General features: G+C 39.9%; 1 protein-coding gene across 2 annotated transcripts; it reads left to right on the top strand.

The window, feature by feature from the left end:
• Positions 1 to 311: 311 nt before the first annotated feature.
• On the top strand, positions 312 to 3,001 carry LOC149141686 (uncharacterized). 2 transcript variants are annotated; one of them, XM_089447027.1, is made up of 2 exons: positions 312 to 822; positions 1,193 to 3,001. In XM_089447027.1, exon 2 carries the CDS (start codon positions 1,211 to 1,213, stop codon positions 2,240 to 2,242), a length of 1,032 nt encoding a protein of 343 aa, XP_089303153.1. In that variant the 5' UTR covers positions 312 to 822; positions 1,193 to 1,210; the 3' UTR covers positions 2,243 to 3,001. The 2 variants fall into 2 exon arrangements, with proteins under 2 accessions (XP_089303153.1, XP_089303152.1); XM_089447026.1 differs by having other exon boundaries at positions 1,202 to 2,999.
• Positions 3,002 to 16,979: the final 13,978 nt, after the last annotated feature.

Below are 16,979 nucleotides of genomic sequence, written 5' to 3'. Positions count from 1 at the left end.
TTTATCGCAACAGGCCCACCCACATGGGCGGTTAAGTTAAGGGAGAGGGAGGGTGGCTCAAAGAGCATTGGATGGATGGGAACATGATATGATGATGATGGGAAGGGCATGAGCACAAGTCACGGGGAAAAAGGAAAAGGTGGGCGGTATCACGCCTCTCACAACCCTTTCCTACCCAACTCTTCACGAGCCCAGCCCCTCCTCTCGCTCACCCCATCCCCACCCTATGTCACAAGTCCCCTACGAAACCACCACAAGAAATTGGGCAACACACCACCCATCAAATATAATAACACAACCCTATTGCTTTTTTTCTTCCATCGTCATCATCATTACCATATCATTTTTCTCCTCTACTTGTGTTTCTTCTTCTACTCCTTCCTCTGCTGTCCTGCGCCTGTACACGCATATGCATCTTCGCAGTCTGAGGCGTTCTCTGGTCCTTTGATTGTGAGCGTGCTGCTTTCCTTTTTCTTTTTTTCCTCTGAGAGAAAGAGGATTTTACGCATGCATGCATCGAGATACAGTAACATATTCATATTATTCGTCGCTATCATTCCGGAGAGGCTGAGCAAAGACCATTCAAACATTCTTTCTTTCCCATTCCTGAAATACATATTCTCTCATTTGTTTCTCTCCTGTCCTAACAACATAAATAGTTTTGGGTGGTCTCATCAATCTGTTCTCGTTAGATTCCCACAGGCCAAACAGGCACAATAAATCAAAGCCCTTGGATTCCAGGCACCCATTGGACACTAAATGTAAAAAAGCTGCACTGTTGAGTACAATCTGATCAGATTAGGGTATACAGAAAGTACCAGGGTAAGCATTTGCTGGAACTTTCCTTCTGTACTTATTTCGATTTGTTGCTCTTCAGCTTCACTAGAATTTAGTTTTTCTTACAAGATCCAATATATTGATAGAATGTTTTTCCTGATTAATCATATTATCAATTTTTTAGTAGACGTTTCAAACCAACTACTGCTTCATCCTCAATTTGTTGGTTTAGAAATCTGAATAAGGTTGTTTGAAAGTTGCAGTTCTTCATGGACCTAAATACTCCTAAATATCAGTTTACTGTTCCGATCACAACATATTGTTATATTTTTCTGTGCATATGATGTTTTTGTCCAAGATATTTGTTGCTAATGATGATTTAAGCTTTTCAAAGTTTGATTTGGGCTTGTACCAGTGTGTGCAGATTAGTGAAATGATGATGCCGCAGGAATCAGGTGCTGGTATCAGTGGCGTGAGCCCTACAGATGATCAAGCTATGGCCCAAGACGAACAACAGCACAGATCGACTGTAAATTCAAACGTTGATGATCAGGCACTCAAGTGCCCAAGATGTGACTCGCCCAACACAAAATTCTGCTACTACAACAACTACAATCTCACACAACCTCGCCATTTCTGCAAGACCTGCAGACGTTACTGGACCAAAGGAGGTGCTCTGCGTAATGTGCCAATAGGAGGAGGCTGCCGAAAGAACAAACGATCCAAGCAAAGGCCCAAGGATCAAAACCCACTGACCCCAATAGAGCAGGAGGCAGCTTCCCCCAGTTCTATTAATGGTTTATCTCTGTTGCACAACTTGTGGGCTACAACACACCCTACCTCGAGTTCAAATCTCTTGGACTTACAAAGCTCAGACAGATTCAACTTCGCTTTCGCCAAATTGCAGAACCATTCAAGCTTTCTAGGTCAACCTAATAACAACAACAACATTAGCAGCAGTAACATTCCGATTATGTCTCATGTGATGAAGCCATCAATAAAGGCGAATGGTGTTGGAGACCCTAGCGGTGGTCACATGATGACCTTGTTTCAAGCTCCTGGATTACAGGCTAGTCCACTCACAGCAGCACCACCATCATCATCATCAGTGGATGGAACTGGAACTGGTTCAGTCAGTTTTGGCCTTCAGACCTTGAGCAATGCTACTGATCATTGGCATTGGAAGTTACAACAGCAGAGATTGGGCATGGGTTTATCAGATCAAGGACAAAACATGGATGGGAATTTATTTCTTCCCAATGTACTCAACAATGATCACAGGTACAGCACCAGAAATCTTCCACATCAGCATGTTAAGGAATCAAAACCAGTGGTTCCTAATGATCTTATGCAGCAAGTTTATGATAACCGACCTGCTTCTGAGTGGCAAACGGTTCCAGCTGATAATCTGTTGGAACCAGTGCCAGTAGAAAGCAACTATTGGCATGATATGCATATGATGTGATCAACACTGGCCATTCATTTTCTATAATTGGTAAGTGATGATTCAGTAGCTGATCCCCTACTTCTAAGTTCTAACTAGGGCTACCATCAATCAATTTTAATGCTACTAGTTGTATCATCTCAATCTTGTGTACTTATTATTGTTATTGTTATCATGGGACGTTCCATGAATTGATGCACTTGCGTTGCTGCACACAAAATCTGATATTTCGTAGTTTTACAGTCTCTAAATACAGATATTGATAAGATTTTCATGTGTCTGAAACAAAATATTAGGAATCTATACTTAATTTTCATTTATGGATCCTGGGGAGGATCAGACTGTAAATATAGAATATTTTCTGTGCTTTTGTAGGATGAAGTACATGACAGTCTTGAATTTTGTTTGAGGTTGTAGTATACTGTGCCATATATGGTTGGTTTGTATTGCTCCTCTGATTATTTTCTCTCAGATCCTCCTACAAACATATGTATAAAACACACCAACGCAACGAAGGACTGTTCTAATTATTTTGCAAGAAACTCTTGAAAGCTTCATGCAGAGTGTTTTCCAGGATACTGGACGACGACTCCATTGTTGTTGTGTACAGATACTCAGCTTCAATACTGTTCCTGTTGGCTTCTCTGTAAATTGTTTATATTATTCTGGTCATTACAGTCTACGACCGGTGTGACCAAGAAGAAGAATTGATTTTTAAACTATGGTGCGTATGGGTACTAAACCTGATAATGATATGGAAATAAATGGCTTAGATCCAACCATTTAATTCACAACAGCTAGCTGAACAATATATTGGTAGGTTAAGTTCATTTCTCCGCAGCCATTCTTGCAATTGTGATAATTCTATTCCTAACAGGCTGCCATTCTCCTGAGAAGATCATGTTATTCTGATCTGCTGTGGGGTTACCCCACAGAAATTTTCATATCATTGGTCTTAATAGTGGATAGTTCACATAGTTCATATCATTGGTCTTAATAGTGGATAGTTCACATAGATACTGAAGACAATGTGGTGGGAATGGTTTCCAATATTATAAATGTTTGACTATGTAACAAGATTATTTATCTTGAAATTATCTTGATTGATTCTCTCTGATAGATAGATTACGTAACAAGATTATCTATCTTAATTGATTCTCCTTAATAAATTATGTAACAAGATTATCTATCTGATTTTTCTTAGTACCAAATTGATACAGTAAACCATAAATGTGATTTGTGGACGTAGCTAGTACCAAATTGATAAGAGTAAACCAAAAAAATTGTCTTCGCATACAGACAATGAGCATAACAGTGAAGAGTTGTGCCTGCGGGATAACCTTCCAAACGATATAATATGACATTTGGATTTCTTTTACCACAGCTCTTACCTGGATTCAATAAAATTTGTGGATTCGACAACAATATATATATATTAGGTCATGGCGTTCTTGTGACAGTGAAGAGAGGAAAGCTAATAGTTGAAAAAGTTTTTGGTGTTATACTAGTGAGGAACTTGGCGTACAGCCTAGCCGGATACAAGTTTTACTTTTCTGATTCTGAAACTCTGCAGAGGCGTACCAGCTATATCATCTGCAGATCTAGTAGATGTACACCTGTCTTATACGGTAGAGTATCCGTGCGAGAATCTTTCAGTGATTTGAATCAGGCAGTGTAAGGTCCGGTTTTGTTCCTGGTTTTCTATCCTAACCACTGCCATTTCTGTGTCTAAATTGCCACACGTGCACTCGCTTGTCCCCAAAAAATTTGATTTCAGAGATAAACATGTGAGATTTTTGAATTAGATACGTTCCATGGTGATACATATCACCAACAACTTTCCAGCTACTACCAGGTACGCTCGGGCTTCCCCTCCTTTCTTCGTCTCGGAAGCTTTTCTAATATGCTTCATGGTTAACAGCTTGATGCATTGTCCATGAAATTAATGTATTGAAAGATCTGGAAAACATTTAAATCGCCAAACAATTTAGTGTTTCACTTGTAGTTGGTGTTTTCGGTCCATCGAATAGAAGAACCTGAAATTACCTTGAGCCCATGCGTTCCTTCAAAGATAACTTTACCAAAATCGCTGTACTGTGCTAAACTATAAACTAGTTATTGGTTTCTAACTGAGTTGGTTATATGTAGAAATGGCCAAAGCCCATCTTTACCTAAGTGAGTAAGTTAGGTTTCTTCCCTGCATTACCAAAATCTTATTCAAAAAAGATAATTTCATTTATTAATCTTCCACAAGAAATCTGCTTAAACCATCATCGTTTCATTCATTAATCCTCCATCCTCCGGCTGGGATCATAAAATTAGAGAAGTTTTCTCCAATTACAAATGTATCCACTCTTGTATTTTTTTTAATAATTAAAAGTTAAGTTGAGAGTATTTAGATTAAATGAATATGGATTCATGTTTAGAGAGAGATTTGTATTTCCAGGAGATTTATAAAAGCAAGAGCAAGAATATATATATAAATATTGTATTTTTATTATTTAATATTTTTAAATTAATATTATTATTTTTAAATTTATAATATGTTTATTTTTTCCTTTTACATTTAAATTTTTAATTATCATTATTATTATAAAACAGATTATGACTTATTTAGATATGTTTATAAAATTGTTAGATATCAAACACCTTTACCTGTATGAAATGAGAAAGGTAGAATGAAATTAATATAAATAATACTAAATAATAAGATTAATAATAATTTAGTAGCAATCATTAAAATTAATTTAGTTATTATAATTTATTCTGATATAGTTGAACAAGTTTAGGTAAAATTCATATTTATATAATTTATCTGTTTATATATTAATTAATTAAATGTAATTAGGATATCAGTAATAATGAAATCATTTTGAAAACTAAATTTCTCTTCTTTATATATTATTTTATTTTTTATCTCATTTTATTTTAGCATGATAATTTTGTAAAATTATTTACTTTCACAGTTTTATGTTCAATTTGGATTATCTTGTGTTTTCATTGTTTGTTGCAAGAATGGATGGTTTGTTTAAAAAATTGATTTGAAAGATTGAGGCTTGCTGGTTGAGAAAAAAAAACCATTGCTAATATTTTCATGGCAATAAATGTATATGCATTATTTAAATTTTACAAAGTAAATAATCAAGAAATGATTTATGAACTTTTCAAAAAAATTGTAAAACCAAAATATGAAACCAATTCGAATTCCATGTACATGAGTTATTTTTGTGCACTTTGTTGATATTATAATATTATATTTGTATAGGTTGTTGATATTATAATATTATATTTGTATAAATTTCACTTTTTTTTTTAAGACAGGCCTCATCACTTTGTCCACATAATAGTGATCATATTTACTTTCAACCATGTTACATCAATGTTGGTACACTAATTCTTATAGAGTCAATGATCATATCCACATTCAAAAAAATATTGTAGCTAAACCATCTTAGCTAGACATATTCAAAAGCTTGCAAGTATATTGTTTTGCAAATTGTTTTAATAAACTCTAAACCAACAAAACATACACTAACTAGGAAACATAGAGTGAAGGTCCAAGGAGGGCATTGGTTACAAAGTTCACCTCAATATAGGTGATGGTGGCTTTGGGTGTGACTTCATTATGTGCATGCATGATCTAAGGAGGTGGAGTCATATCTTATAGGTGTAATTGATGAAACTAGAGAGATGGGTAATAATACTTTCCATGGTTTTGAGGAATGTATTTATCTCTATGATTTACATGTGGATGTTGCTCAAGATCTCTAACTAATTTAGAATTTCTAGAATGACAGGTTGCCACACTTATTTCTGTTTGAAACAAAAGTATCAAGTTGAGCCTTTGAATGTCGGGCCATAAGAGTCAAATAAGTGGTGTTCAAATAAGTCTTGGCATATATCCTTTTCACACTACCTTCAATATTTTCTTAGATCATGAAGATCTCTCCCCACATAATCAAAACATCATTTGTGATCTATATTCCTAGAAACAACTAATAACAACACACCAAAGCTCCAACAACATTAGTGATACCAACAAAAAACCTTGCACACTACTTAGAACTAAGCCTACCTTTATTACACCCCACCAAAGAGATTTCGTACATTGCCAAGGTCCCCACCAAGATTGATGAGGGGAGAAAACTTGAAGAAGAATTTTGGATACCTACTGTTAGCTTTGCTGAACAAAAAATCAAAATTGGATTCAAAATGCTCTCAAAGGCAGCGAATATACGTATAGTCATGCTCAAGATCCATTCATGCTGTCAAAACACTCATGTTGGGCTAAAAGGTCTTCCACCGATAAAATTTTGCGAGAGGAAAGCCCTTGGGAAGGCGGAAATGATCTATCGGGAGGCCTAAAGCACTCCAAAACAAGCAAAATTCAAAATCGCAGGCCTAGCAGTTCAAATGAGCGACAGCCGTTTGATCTGGCCGATCAACGGTCCAGATCGCATCGGCGGGTCGAAATTGGAGGAGGCGGGCAGTGGCAGCGACATGAGACTTCGCCGATGAGCGATCGCCGATATCGCATCGGCGTATCGCAATGGAGGATTTACAAAGGGGCAGGTGCAATCGCCGATGGGCCGGATCCGACAGCCATACAGCGCTGCATTTTATATTATATCGGGTCCGCGGTGGTCGCCGATATCGCATCGGCGCTTTCATAGGAGCATGGCCTTTGCTTATATAAATGACCGCCGATGGGCCGGACCCGACGGCCATACAACGTTGTGTGCTATAGTATTTCGGGTCCGCAGCTTTCACTCATATCGCATCGGCATCTCGCTGTCGGGACTGTCAAAGTGGACAAGGTCTTCACGTAGGCTGTGTTCCGACCCGATGGGCCGGACCCGATGACCACAACACTCCATTTTATATTCTGTAAAGTCTGCGCCCATAGTGTTAAATATATTTTGTGTATTTTCTTTATATAAAGAAAATACAAAAAGAAGCTTATGGCAAGCGCCGATCGCTGACGGGGTTCGGGCCCGATAGGGTTCTAAAAGGCCAAATATATATATTTCAAGTCCACCAAGGCCAATTTTTCATGTTTTGCGGCAGTTTTGCAGTGGCGCGGAAATCATTAATGCAAGCATACAACAGTACAGCGCAGTAGGCAGCTGCCTTCAATTGACAGTATGGCCTAACAGGAAGCAAGACGTGCCTCAGATAGATCAACATTTATCAGTCATGATTGACCCGTGGTTGAAACTTTCAAGTCCAGATGAAGCATTGTGGGCGGGAATGAACAGTGTAGCAGTGTTTCATTGTTGCCAAGCCAGGCAGTCATATTGGAGCCATTCAATGATTCAACAGCAGCATTTAATCAGCAGTATGGCCGAGGAGGAGATAGGACGCCACAGATCCAGTCATAGCATTCAGTGGTTATGGGATTCGCCCATACTTCATCTCACCTGCCCTAGAAGGATCGCAGAGCACCAGAGAGGGACAAATTTATTCAAAGCACGGCCAGATTTGTACCAGAGGCCCATTCTTGAATGTAAATATGGTTGGTGGCCATTTATGGGCTCCTCCACGTATTGTTCAGTAGAGATATTTTGTATTGTAGCAGTATATATACTCAGAACAGAGATGTAATGGATTGATGAGTGTTTGATGAATGGGAGCTTATTGTAGCCTTTTAACTTCTGGAGACTGTTAATACTATGAGACCTGCAGCTTCTGGTCTTGATTTCCATTAATACAAGCTTCTTTTGCTGTCACATGCTCACTTTCTACTTCTTCTTCTTGTTCCAGGCTGTGCCTGCTTACATTTATTTGATGTGCTGTGAATGTTTAATATCAGAGGGGCTGTCATCCCACCTCTGTATTATAATTTAGTGGCTCATTGAAATTGTTTGCAGGTTGCTGTTGTTCAGATAGCAGAGAGCTGTCATCCTCACTGTCTATTGAATAATAGTCTTGCAGATCCTTTAACTGATTGCAGCTGGCCATCACAGAGCTTTGTGCATCTGCTGGTGCAATCAGTCTTCTCCATCATCACTTTTACCTTAAACCATGAGTAGTTGGTGGTTGAAAGCCTTGTAGTTTGGGGGTCTTCACCCATGTCTGGGGTAAATTATAGTAGAAGTGGTTATCTGGCTTAAAGGTGCTGCACATCCTTCATTTGTCCATCATTTTATCCAACAAAACTATTGAATTTTTAATGTTCCTGAGCATCACCGATTTACAACCTAGGTGAGTTTCTTGGGGTGATAACATTAATTGGCGCCGTTGCCGGGGAGAGGAGAATCGAAGCTCAGCTTCCCTGGGAGAACGACACAGCTTCAAACTTTGATGACAGACAAAGTTTTGAACACAGATTTTGGTTGTAATCATCTGTCTGGCGACTCCACTGGAGGAAGGCCATCCTTCGGCGACTCCACATTGAAGTTCTGGCGCAGTTTGTGAGGCATACTAGAAGAAATCCGCAGAAGTCTCCAGCTGTTCCAGTGCCTGACCCTGAAAAGATTGTTAACTCAAAGAAAACATTGCAGAAAGGAGCATCAGGATCAGGTAAGCCCAAGAAATCTTATTTGTCTCTGCATGAGGAGTTTTTAGTTGAAGATACACAATTTGAAGACTTAAAGCCTAGTAACGTTAAGGGAGAAATACCTGCAGAGATTCATAAAGCTCCTTCTCCATTTAGTTCCCCTTTGAATCTGAGTCCGAAGAAGGTTTCCCATACTGTCCAAAACATCCCAATATCTTTCCCATCCATTACATTATGTTAGTATTCTTCCGCATATTCCAAACATGGCAGGACAGCAAGCACCTACTAGGATTGAGAGGATTGTTGCTGCTAGATATGGACCTTTGATATTGCCTACACCTTTAAATGCCATGCCTACAGGAGAATATCAAAAATATATGCCCAAATTCACTGGAACAGAAGGAGTCACAGCAGAAGAACATCTTGAAGCTTTTTACAGTTATGCTGATAATTTAGACATAAGTGAGAATGATGTATGGATGAGAGTTTTTGTCCAGAGTCTTGATGGAGAGGCTAGGAAGTGGTTTAGAGAATTACCCCAGAGATCTATAACAGATATAGAAGCATTAGATGAGGCATTCTTGAAGCAATGGGGAGATAAGAAGGACTTGCTGTATTATCATACAGAGTTTGGAAACTTGAAAAGAGAAAAGGGTGAGTCTTTGCCTGACTTCAATAAAAGATTTAATAGAATGTATAGTAAAATACCAGCTGAGGTAAAGCCTACCCCTACTGCTGCCAAACTCACATATGCCAATGCTTTTGATTCTGACTTTTGCTTATTGCTGAGAGAAAGACGATGTGCTACGCTGGGTGATATGCAAGAGGCAGCCTTGGAGGTGGAATCAAATATTATGGCAGCAGAGAAGTTAAAGAGTCAAGGTGACAGAAGAAGGCCGAGAGGTGAGGCTTCTTCTTCCACTGCATCAACTTCCGAGCCTAAGTTAGACAAAATGACCAAAATGATAGAGTCATTGGCTGCCGAAATTTCTAAGTTAAAAGTTGATCAGACTTCTGGCAAAACAAGGCAGCAAAACACATTTGGCCCAAGAAATCCAAACCCATTCAGAAAAGCAAATGAGCAGCTACAGATTATGCAAAGGGGTGAAGAAGCAAGAGAAGATCATAAAGTAAAAGCTCCCTTTCAGAATGCAGTCATGGAGGGGGAACAGTCTGAAGAAGATGAGGATGAAATTCACTGCTTAGAGGATAAAGGTAGTGCTGCATTTTTAACATTGGCCGAATATGAAGAGTCATTGCGGCAAGAGCAAAACAGCCAGAGGTGGGACAGCGGTGCTGTTCTGCAATCTGGTGAGCAGCAGCAAAGATATAATCTAAGATCCAATGCAAAGAATGTCAAAGAAAATACTGTGCAAGAAGCAGCTGCTCGAACAGTGCCACAGAATAGCAGGCAAAGAAGACCAGCAGCCGATCCTATCACCCTCAGAGCTCCAGTTCAAGAGGTAAAAACTGCTGATAAAGTATCCTCTTCTTTTAGTTTTGAGTCAGAAATTCAGAAATTGAAAATATCCATGCCTCTTGCTGAGTTGGTGAAGAGTGAATTATTTAGGAAGCCCATCCTTGAAGCCCTTGAGCTAGAACCTAACCAATCCTCCATTGACTCTGTCAATTTGCAAGACGATAAGCCTGCTATTATTATTAGCCCCATGATTGAACCTGCAGATGATACTTCTCCATCTTTCTATGTTTCATTGACTATCCATGATAAAATCCTCCACAATTGCTTGCTAGACACAGGGGCCAGTCACAATTTAATGCCTAAAACTGTCATGGAAGAGCTAGGCCTTGATATCACCAGACCCTATCATGATTTATTCTCATTTGATTCAAGGAAGGTAAAATGCCTTGGATTAATTAAGGATCTGGCCATTACCCTAACCCAGCTGCCCATGAAAAGTATGATAATGGATATAGTGGTGGCCGATGTTCCTCCTAAGTTTGGTATGCTGTTGTCTAGAGGGTGGATTAAGAGACTAGGAGGGACATTGCAGAATGATCTATCTTATGCAACTGTTCCAGTGTTTGGAGGAGAAAGCAGGAGGTTATATAGAGAAGCACAGCTGGCATATGTTATTAGTGATGAGAAGAATCCTACAAACCATCCCATATATGCAGTGGACACTGATTTTGGAGCTTGCATCCTCCAAATAGAAGAGTCTCAGAAGGCTGCATTGCATATCCGGAAACCAACAGCTCAGGCTGAACATGATACGGATGGTCAGATTTGGGAAATGTTTTTTGATGGAGCATGTACCAAGGAGACTGCAGGAGCGGGGGTGGTGTTAGTGTCTCCACAACAAGAAACAGTTCAGTTATCTCTAAAGCTGGTTTTTCAGGTGACAAACAACATAGCAGAATATGAAGCACTGTTGTTGGGCCTTCATGAAGCCAAAGATAGAGGAATAAAAAATCTGAAGGTATTTGGAGATGCTGATCTGATAATTCAGCAAGTAAACAGAACGTTCCAAGCAAAGCATCCAAGGCTGAAAGCTTATAGAGATGAGGTATGGAGAGTCAAAGAGTTCTTTGATTTTTTCTGCATTTCATATATCCCTAGAGCCCAAAATCAGCTTGCTGATTCCCTTGCTGTCTCTGCTAGTTTGTTCATCCCTCCATCGCCTCCCAAACTAGTTTATGAGGTACAAATGAAGTATAGACCCTCTGTGCCTGATAATGTCCACCATTGGAAGGTTTTTAATGATGATGATGAGTTAAGTAGGTTCCTTCAAGTCATTGATGAGTTCTCTGAAATGCAAATTGACCAAAACAATGATGCTTTGTTAGAAGATCCCAAGTCCCAGCTTAGAAATAAAATTGGCAAAAATAGCATAGTCCAGCTTCCTAGTAACCATATTCCTAAGGGTCTAATTCCTCTTGAAAGATTGTTTGACCACAATGATGTGCCTTACAAAGCTGCCCAAAAAGAAGATCAGTCTCAAGTTTGCAAGCATGATATAGGAGGTCCAGGTCAGCCCAAATTCATAAATCTGTCCACTAATCTATCTGCTGATCAGAGTGCTGAATATTGCAAATTAATGAGGCAATTTGCTGATGTGTTCGCTTGGGAGTACAGTGATCTGAAAACATATAACAGAAGTATAATACAGCATAAAATTCCACTTGAAAAAGGCACTACTCCTTTCAAACAGAAGCTGAGGCCAATGAACCCTATGCTCTTTCCTCTGGTCGAGAAAGAAATTAAAAAGTTGTTGGCTGCTAAAATTATAGTGCCTCTCAGATATTCTAAATGGGTGGCCAATCTGGTTGTTGTGAGGAAGAAGAATGGAGAAATTAGACTATGCGTTGATTTTAGGAATCTAAATAAATGCTCCAAAAAAGATAATTATCCCTTGCCAAAAATGGAGCATTTGTTGCAGCAAGTCTCAGGTGCCAAAGTGATGTCTTTCATAGATGGGTTTTCAGGCTTCAATCAAATCGTTGTGCATCCAGATGATCAAGAAAAGACAACATTTACCACTCCTTGGGGCACGTTCATGTATGCAAAAATGCCATTTGGGCTAATGAATGCTGGAGCCACCTTTCAGCGAGCTATGGATATTGCTTTTGTGGGTGAAAAGGATAAATTCGTGTTGATATATCTTGATGACATAACTGTTTATTCTGGCAGCCATCATGATCATCTACAGCATTTAAAAAGGGTGTTTTTAAAATGCAGGAAATTTGGAATTTCACTCAATCCCAAAAAGTCCCAATTTGCTTTGGAAGAAGGGAAATTGTTGGGACACGTAGTATCTGCTGCAGGCGTTCAGATCGACCCAGAAAGAGTCAAAGCGATTCGAGCCTTGACCCTTCCAAGATCAAAGAAGGATATACAGTCATTTCTTGGCAAAATCAACTTTGTGAGGAGGTTCATCCCCAATTTTGCAGAGCTGGTTAAGCACATAACCTCCATGTTAAGAAAGGGAGCAACGGTAAAGTGGACTGATGCGGCCAGAAAATCTTTTGAGTCCATTAAGAGGGCTATTGTAGAAGCTCCGACTTTAAAAAGTCCTAACTACAGCAAGGAGTTTCATCTCTTCTCATTTGCCTCTAAGGATACCATTGCAGCTGTCCTGTTGCAGCAAGATGAAGCAGGCCAAGAGCATCCAGTTGCCTTTTTCAGCAAGAATCTGAGGGATGCTGAACTAAGGTATGATATTATTGAAAAGCAGGCTTATGCTCTTATCAAATCTTTGAAGGCTTTCAGAGTATACATCTTGCACTCCAAAATAGTTGCATACGTGCCTTCTGCTGCAATAAAGGATGTTTTAACGCAGCCTGATGCTGATGGAAAAAGAGCGAAATGGATTGCAAAAATGATAGAATTCAACATAGAGCTGAAGCCCACCAAGCTGGTAAGAGGTCAGGGGCTTGCTAAACTGTTGGCTGAAGAAAATTGCAGGTCTTTGGACATTGATTTCTTGTTCAATGTAGCAGAAGATGGTCTAATGGAAGAGCACGAAACAACTGAAATGCAAAGAGGACAATCAGTGGCCAAGAACCTAGCTTCATGTAGCTGGTATGCTGCAATAATTAATTTCCTGCTAAAGCTAGAAGTTCCTTCAGAATTTTCTCAAAGTCAAGCAAGAACGTTAAAGCTCAAGGCAACGAAATATTGCATCAATGGTAGCTTGCTTTATTGGAGGGATCCATCTGGAGTGCTTTTAAGATGCCTGGATAAACAGCAGTCAATAGAAGTTATGCAGCAGTTCCATGACAGCTTGTGTGGAGGACATCATTATTGGAAAACTACAGCCCAAAAGATTCTCAGAGCTGGGTATTATTGGCCCTCTTTATTTTCTGATGTATTCACTTTTGTTAAATCTTGTGACAGGTGCCAGAGATTTGAAGGTAAGCAGCATTTGAAATCCCTGCCCCTAAAGCCAATCATTGCAAAAGGACCTTTTCAGCAGTGGGGTTTGGATTTCATTGGTGAAATCAACCCACATTCCAGTGGCCAGCACAGGTGGATATTAGTCGCCACTGATTATTTTACAAAATGGATTGAAGCAATCCCAACAAGGAAGGCTGATCATAATGTGGTAATGAAATTTTTATCAGAAAACATTTTCAGTAGATTTGGTTGCCCACATAAGCTTATAACAGATAATGCAACAGCTTTCAAGGCTAAGGAGTTGGTGGAAATGTGTGATTCAATGGGCATTAAACTTGTTCATTCTACCTCCTATTACCCCCAAGGGAATGGTTTAGCAGAGTCCTCCAATAAAAGTCTGATCAGGATTATTAAGAAGCTATTAGAGGATAATAAGAAGAATTGGGATGCCAAGCTGAAATATGCACTTTGGGCGGACAGAGTGACCATTAAGAGATCTACAGGCTGCTCTCCTTTCAAGTTGGTATATGGTACTGATGCTATTTTTCCCATTCAACTTACCCTTCCCGTGGCAAAGTTGCTCCAAACAGCGCAAAATGAAGAGGATGATATGGCCAACAGAATCACCGATTTAACAGAATTATATCAGACCAGAGAACAGCTGATTGAAAAAGCTACAGCACATCAACAAAAGGTCAAAGAAGCCTTTGACAAGAAAACAAAAAGAAACAATTTCCAGGTTGGGGATTTGGTCATGAAATGGGATGCTTTTAAAGAAAAGAAAGGCAATCATGGCAAGTTTGATGCTTTATGGACAGGCCCTTTCAGCATTGCACAGATTCAAGGAAACAACACTTTCATACTGAAAAGTATGGGAGGGGAACCAGTTTTTGATGGCCCAGTTAATGGGCGGTTTCTAAAGAACTATGTGATTTAAGGTCTTCTGGCCTTAAAAGCTGTAAATAGTCCGCTTTTATCAGTTTTTAGTATGGCCATAGTAGACTCCATGCCCAATGGAACACTAGGAATTTTGGCTAATTTGTTTGTTGTTGGAAAGGCATTGATCTGCAGGTTCTTGAGACCTCACAGGGAGGATCTCATCCCCAGAAGGAGCCAGTGTTAGCTTTGCTGAACAAAAAATCAAAATTGGATTCAAAATGCTCTCAAAGGCAGCGAATATACGTATAGTCATGCTCAAGATCCATTCATGCTGTCAAAACACTCATGTTGGGCTAAAAGGTCTTCCACCGATAAAATTTTGCGAGAGGAAAGCCCTTGGGAAGGCGGAAATGATCTATCGGGAGGCCTAAAGCACTCCAAAACAAGCAAAATTCAAAATCGCAGGCCTAGCAGTTCAAATGAGCGACAGCCGTTTGATCTGGCCGATCAACGGTCCAGATCGCATCGGCGGGTCGAAATTGGAGGAGGCGGGCAGTGGCAGCGACATGAGACTTCGCCGATGAGCGATCGCCGTATCGCAATGGAGGATTTACAAAGGGGCAGGTGCAATCGCCGATGGGCCGGATCCGACAGCCATACAGCGCTGCATTTTATATTATATCGGGTCCGCGGTGGTCGCCGATATCGCATCGGCGCTTTCATAGGAGCATGGCCTTTGCTTATATAAATGACCGCCGATGGGCCGGACCCGACGGCCATACAACGTTGTGTGCTATAGTATTTCGGGTCCGCAGCTTTCACTCATATCGCATCGGCATCTCGCTGTCGGGACTGTCAAAGTGGACAAGGTCTTCACGTAGGCTGTGTTCCGACCCGATGGGCCGGACCCGATGACCACAACACTCCATTTTATATTCTGTAAAGTCTGCGCCCATAGTGTTAAATATATTTTGTGTATTTTTTTATATAAAGAAAATACAAAAAGAAGCTTATGGCAAGCGCCGATCGCTGACGAGGTTCGGGCCCGATAGGGTTCTAAAAGGCCAAATATATATATTTCAAGTCCACCAAGGCCAATTTTTCATGTTTTGCGGCAGTTTTGCAGTGGCGCGGAAATCATTAATGCAAGCATACAACAGTACAGCGCAGTAGGCAGCTGCCTTCAATTGACAGTATGGCCTAACAGGAAGCAAGACGTGCCTCAGATAGATCAACATTTATCAGTCATGATTGACCCGTGGTTGAAACTTTCAAGTCCAGATGAAGCATTGTGGGCGGGAATGAACAGTGTAGCAGTGTTTCATTGTTTCCAAGCCAGGCAGTCATATTGGAGCCATTCAATGATTCAACAGCAGCATTTACTCAGCAGTATGGCCGAGGAGGAGATAGGACGCCACAGATCCAGTCATAGCATTCAGTGGTTATGGGATTCGCCCATACTTCATCTCACCTGCCCTAGAAGGATCGCAGAGCACCAGAGAGGGACAAATTTATTCAAAGCACGGCCAGATTTGTACCAGAGGCCCATTCTTGAATGTAAATATGGTTGGTGGCCATTTATGGGCTCCTCCACGTATTGTTCAGTAGAGATATTTTGTATTGTAGCAGTATATATACTCAGAACAGAGATGTAATGGATTGATGAGTGTTTGATGAATGAGAGCTTATTGTAGCCTTTTAACTTCTGGAGACTGTTAATACTATGAGACCTGCAGCTTCTGGTCTTGATTTCCATTAATACAAGCTTCTTTTGCTGTCACCTGCTCACTTTCTACTTATTTTTCTTGTTCCAGGCTGTGCCTGCTTGCATTTATTTGATGTGCTGTGAATGTTTAATATCAGAGGGGCTGTCATCCCACCTCTGTATTATAATTTAGTGGCTCATTGAAATTGTTTGCAGGTTGCTGTTGTTCAGATAGCAGAGAGCTGTCATCCTCACTGTCTATTGAATAATAGTCTTGCAGATCCTTTAACTGATTGCAGCTGGCCATCACAGAGCTTTGTGCATCTGCTGGTGCAATCAGTCTTCTCCATCATCACTTTTACCTTAAACCGTGAGTAGTTGGTGGTTGAAAGCCTTGTAGTTTGGGGGTCTTCACCCATGTCTGGGGTAAATTATAGTAGAAGTGGTTATCTGGCTTAAAGGTGCTGCACATCCTTCATTTGTCCATCATTTTATCCAACAAAACTATTGAATTTTTAATGTTCCTGAGCATCACCGATTTACAACCTAGGTGAGTTTCTTAGGGTGATAACACCTACAACAAATAGCACTGTAGATGGAGAAGAATGAAGTCAAAATGATTCTCCAAAAAATATTTAAGGTAACCTCTTGTATGAGTTGTATGAGATGTCATTATGGGGAAAATTAATGATAGGGTTGATGAAAAAGAAGAGGTTAAACCCTTGTCCCTTCCTGATCCTTCCAATATGATCCTTCCTTTAAGTGGTACCTCAATATTGGCCATGAGATGTGCATCTAAGTTATTTAAAGATAGAACTTG

Source organism: Pinus tabuliformis, chromosome X, assembly GCF_031772625.1.
Source record: "Pinus tabuliformis cultivar Carrire ecotype Pingquan chromosome X, CPIR1, whole genome shotgun sequence".
NCBI lineage: Eukaryota > Viridiplantae > Streptophyta > Pinopsida > Pinales > Pinaceae > Pinus > Pinus tabuliformis.
This window is presented reverse-complemented; position numbering and strand designations above follow the sequence as displayed.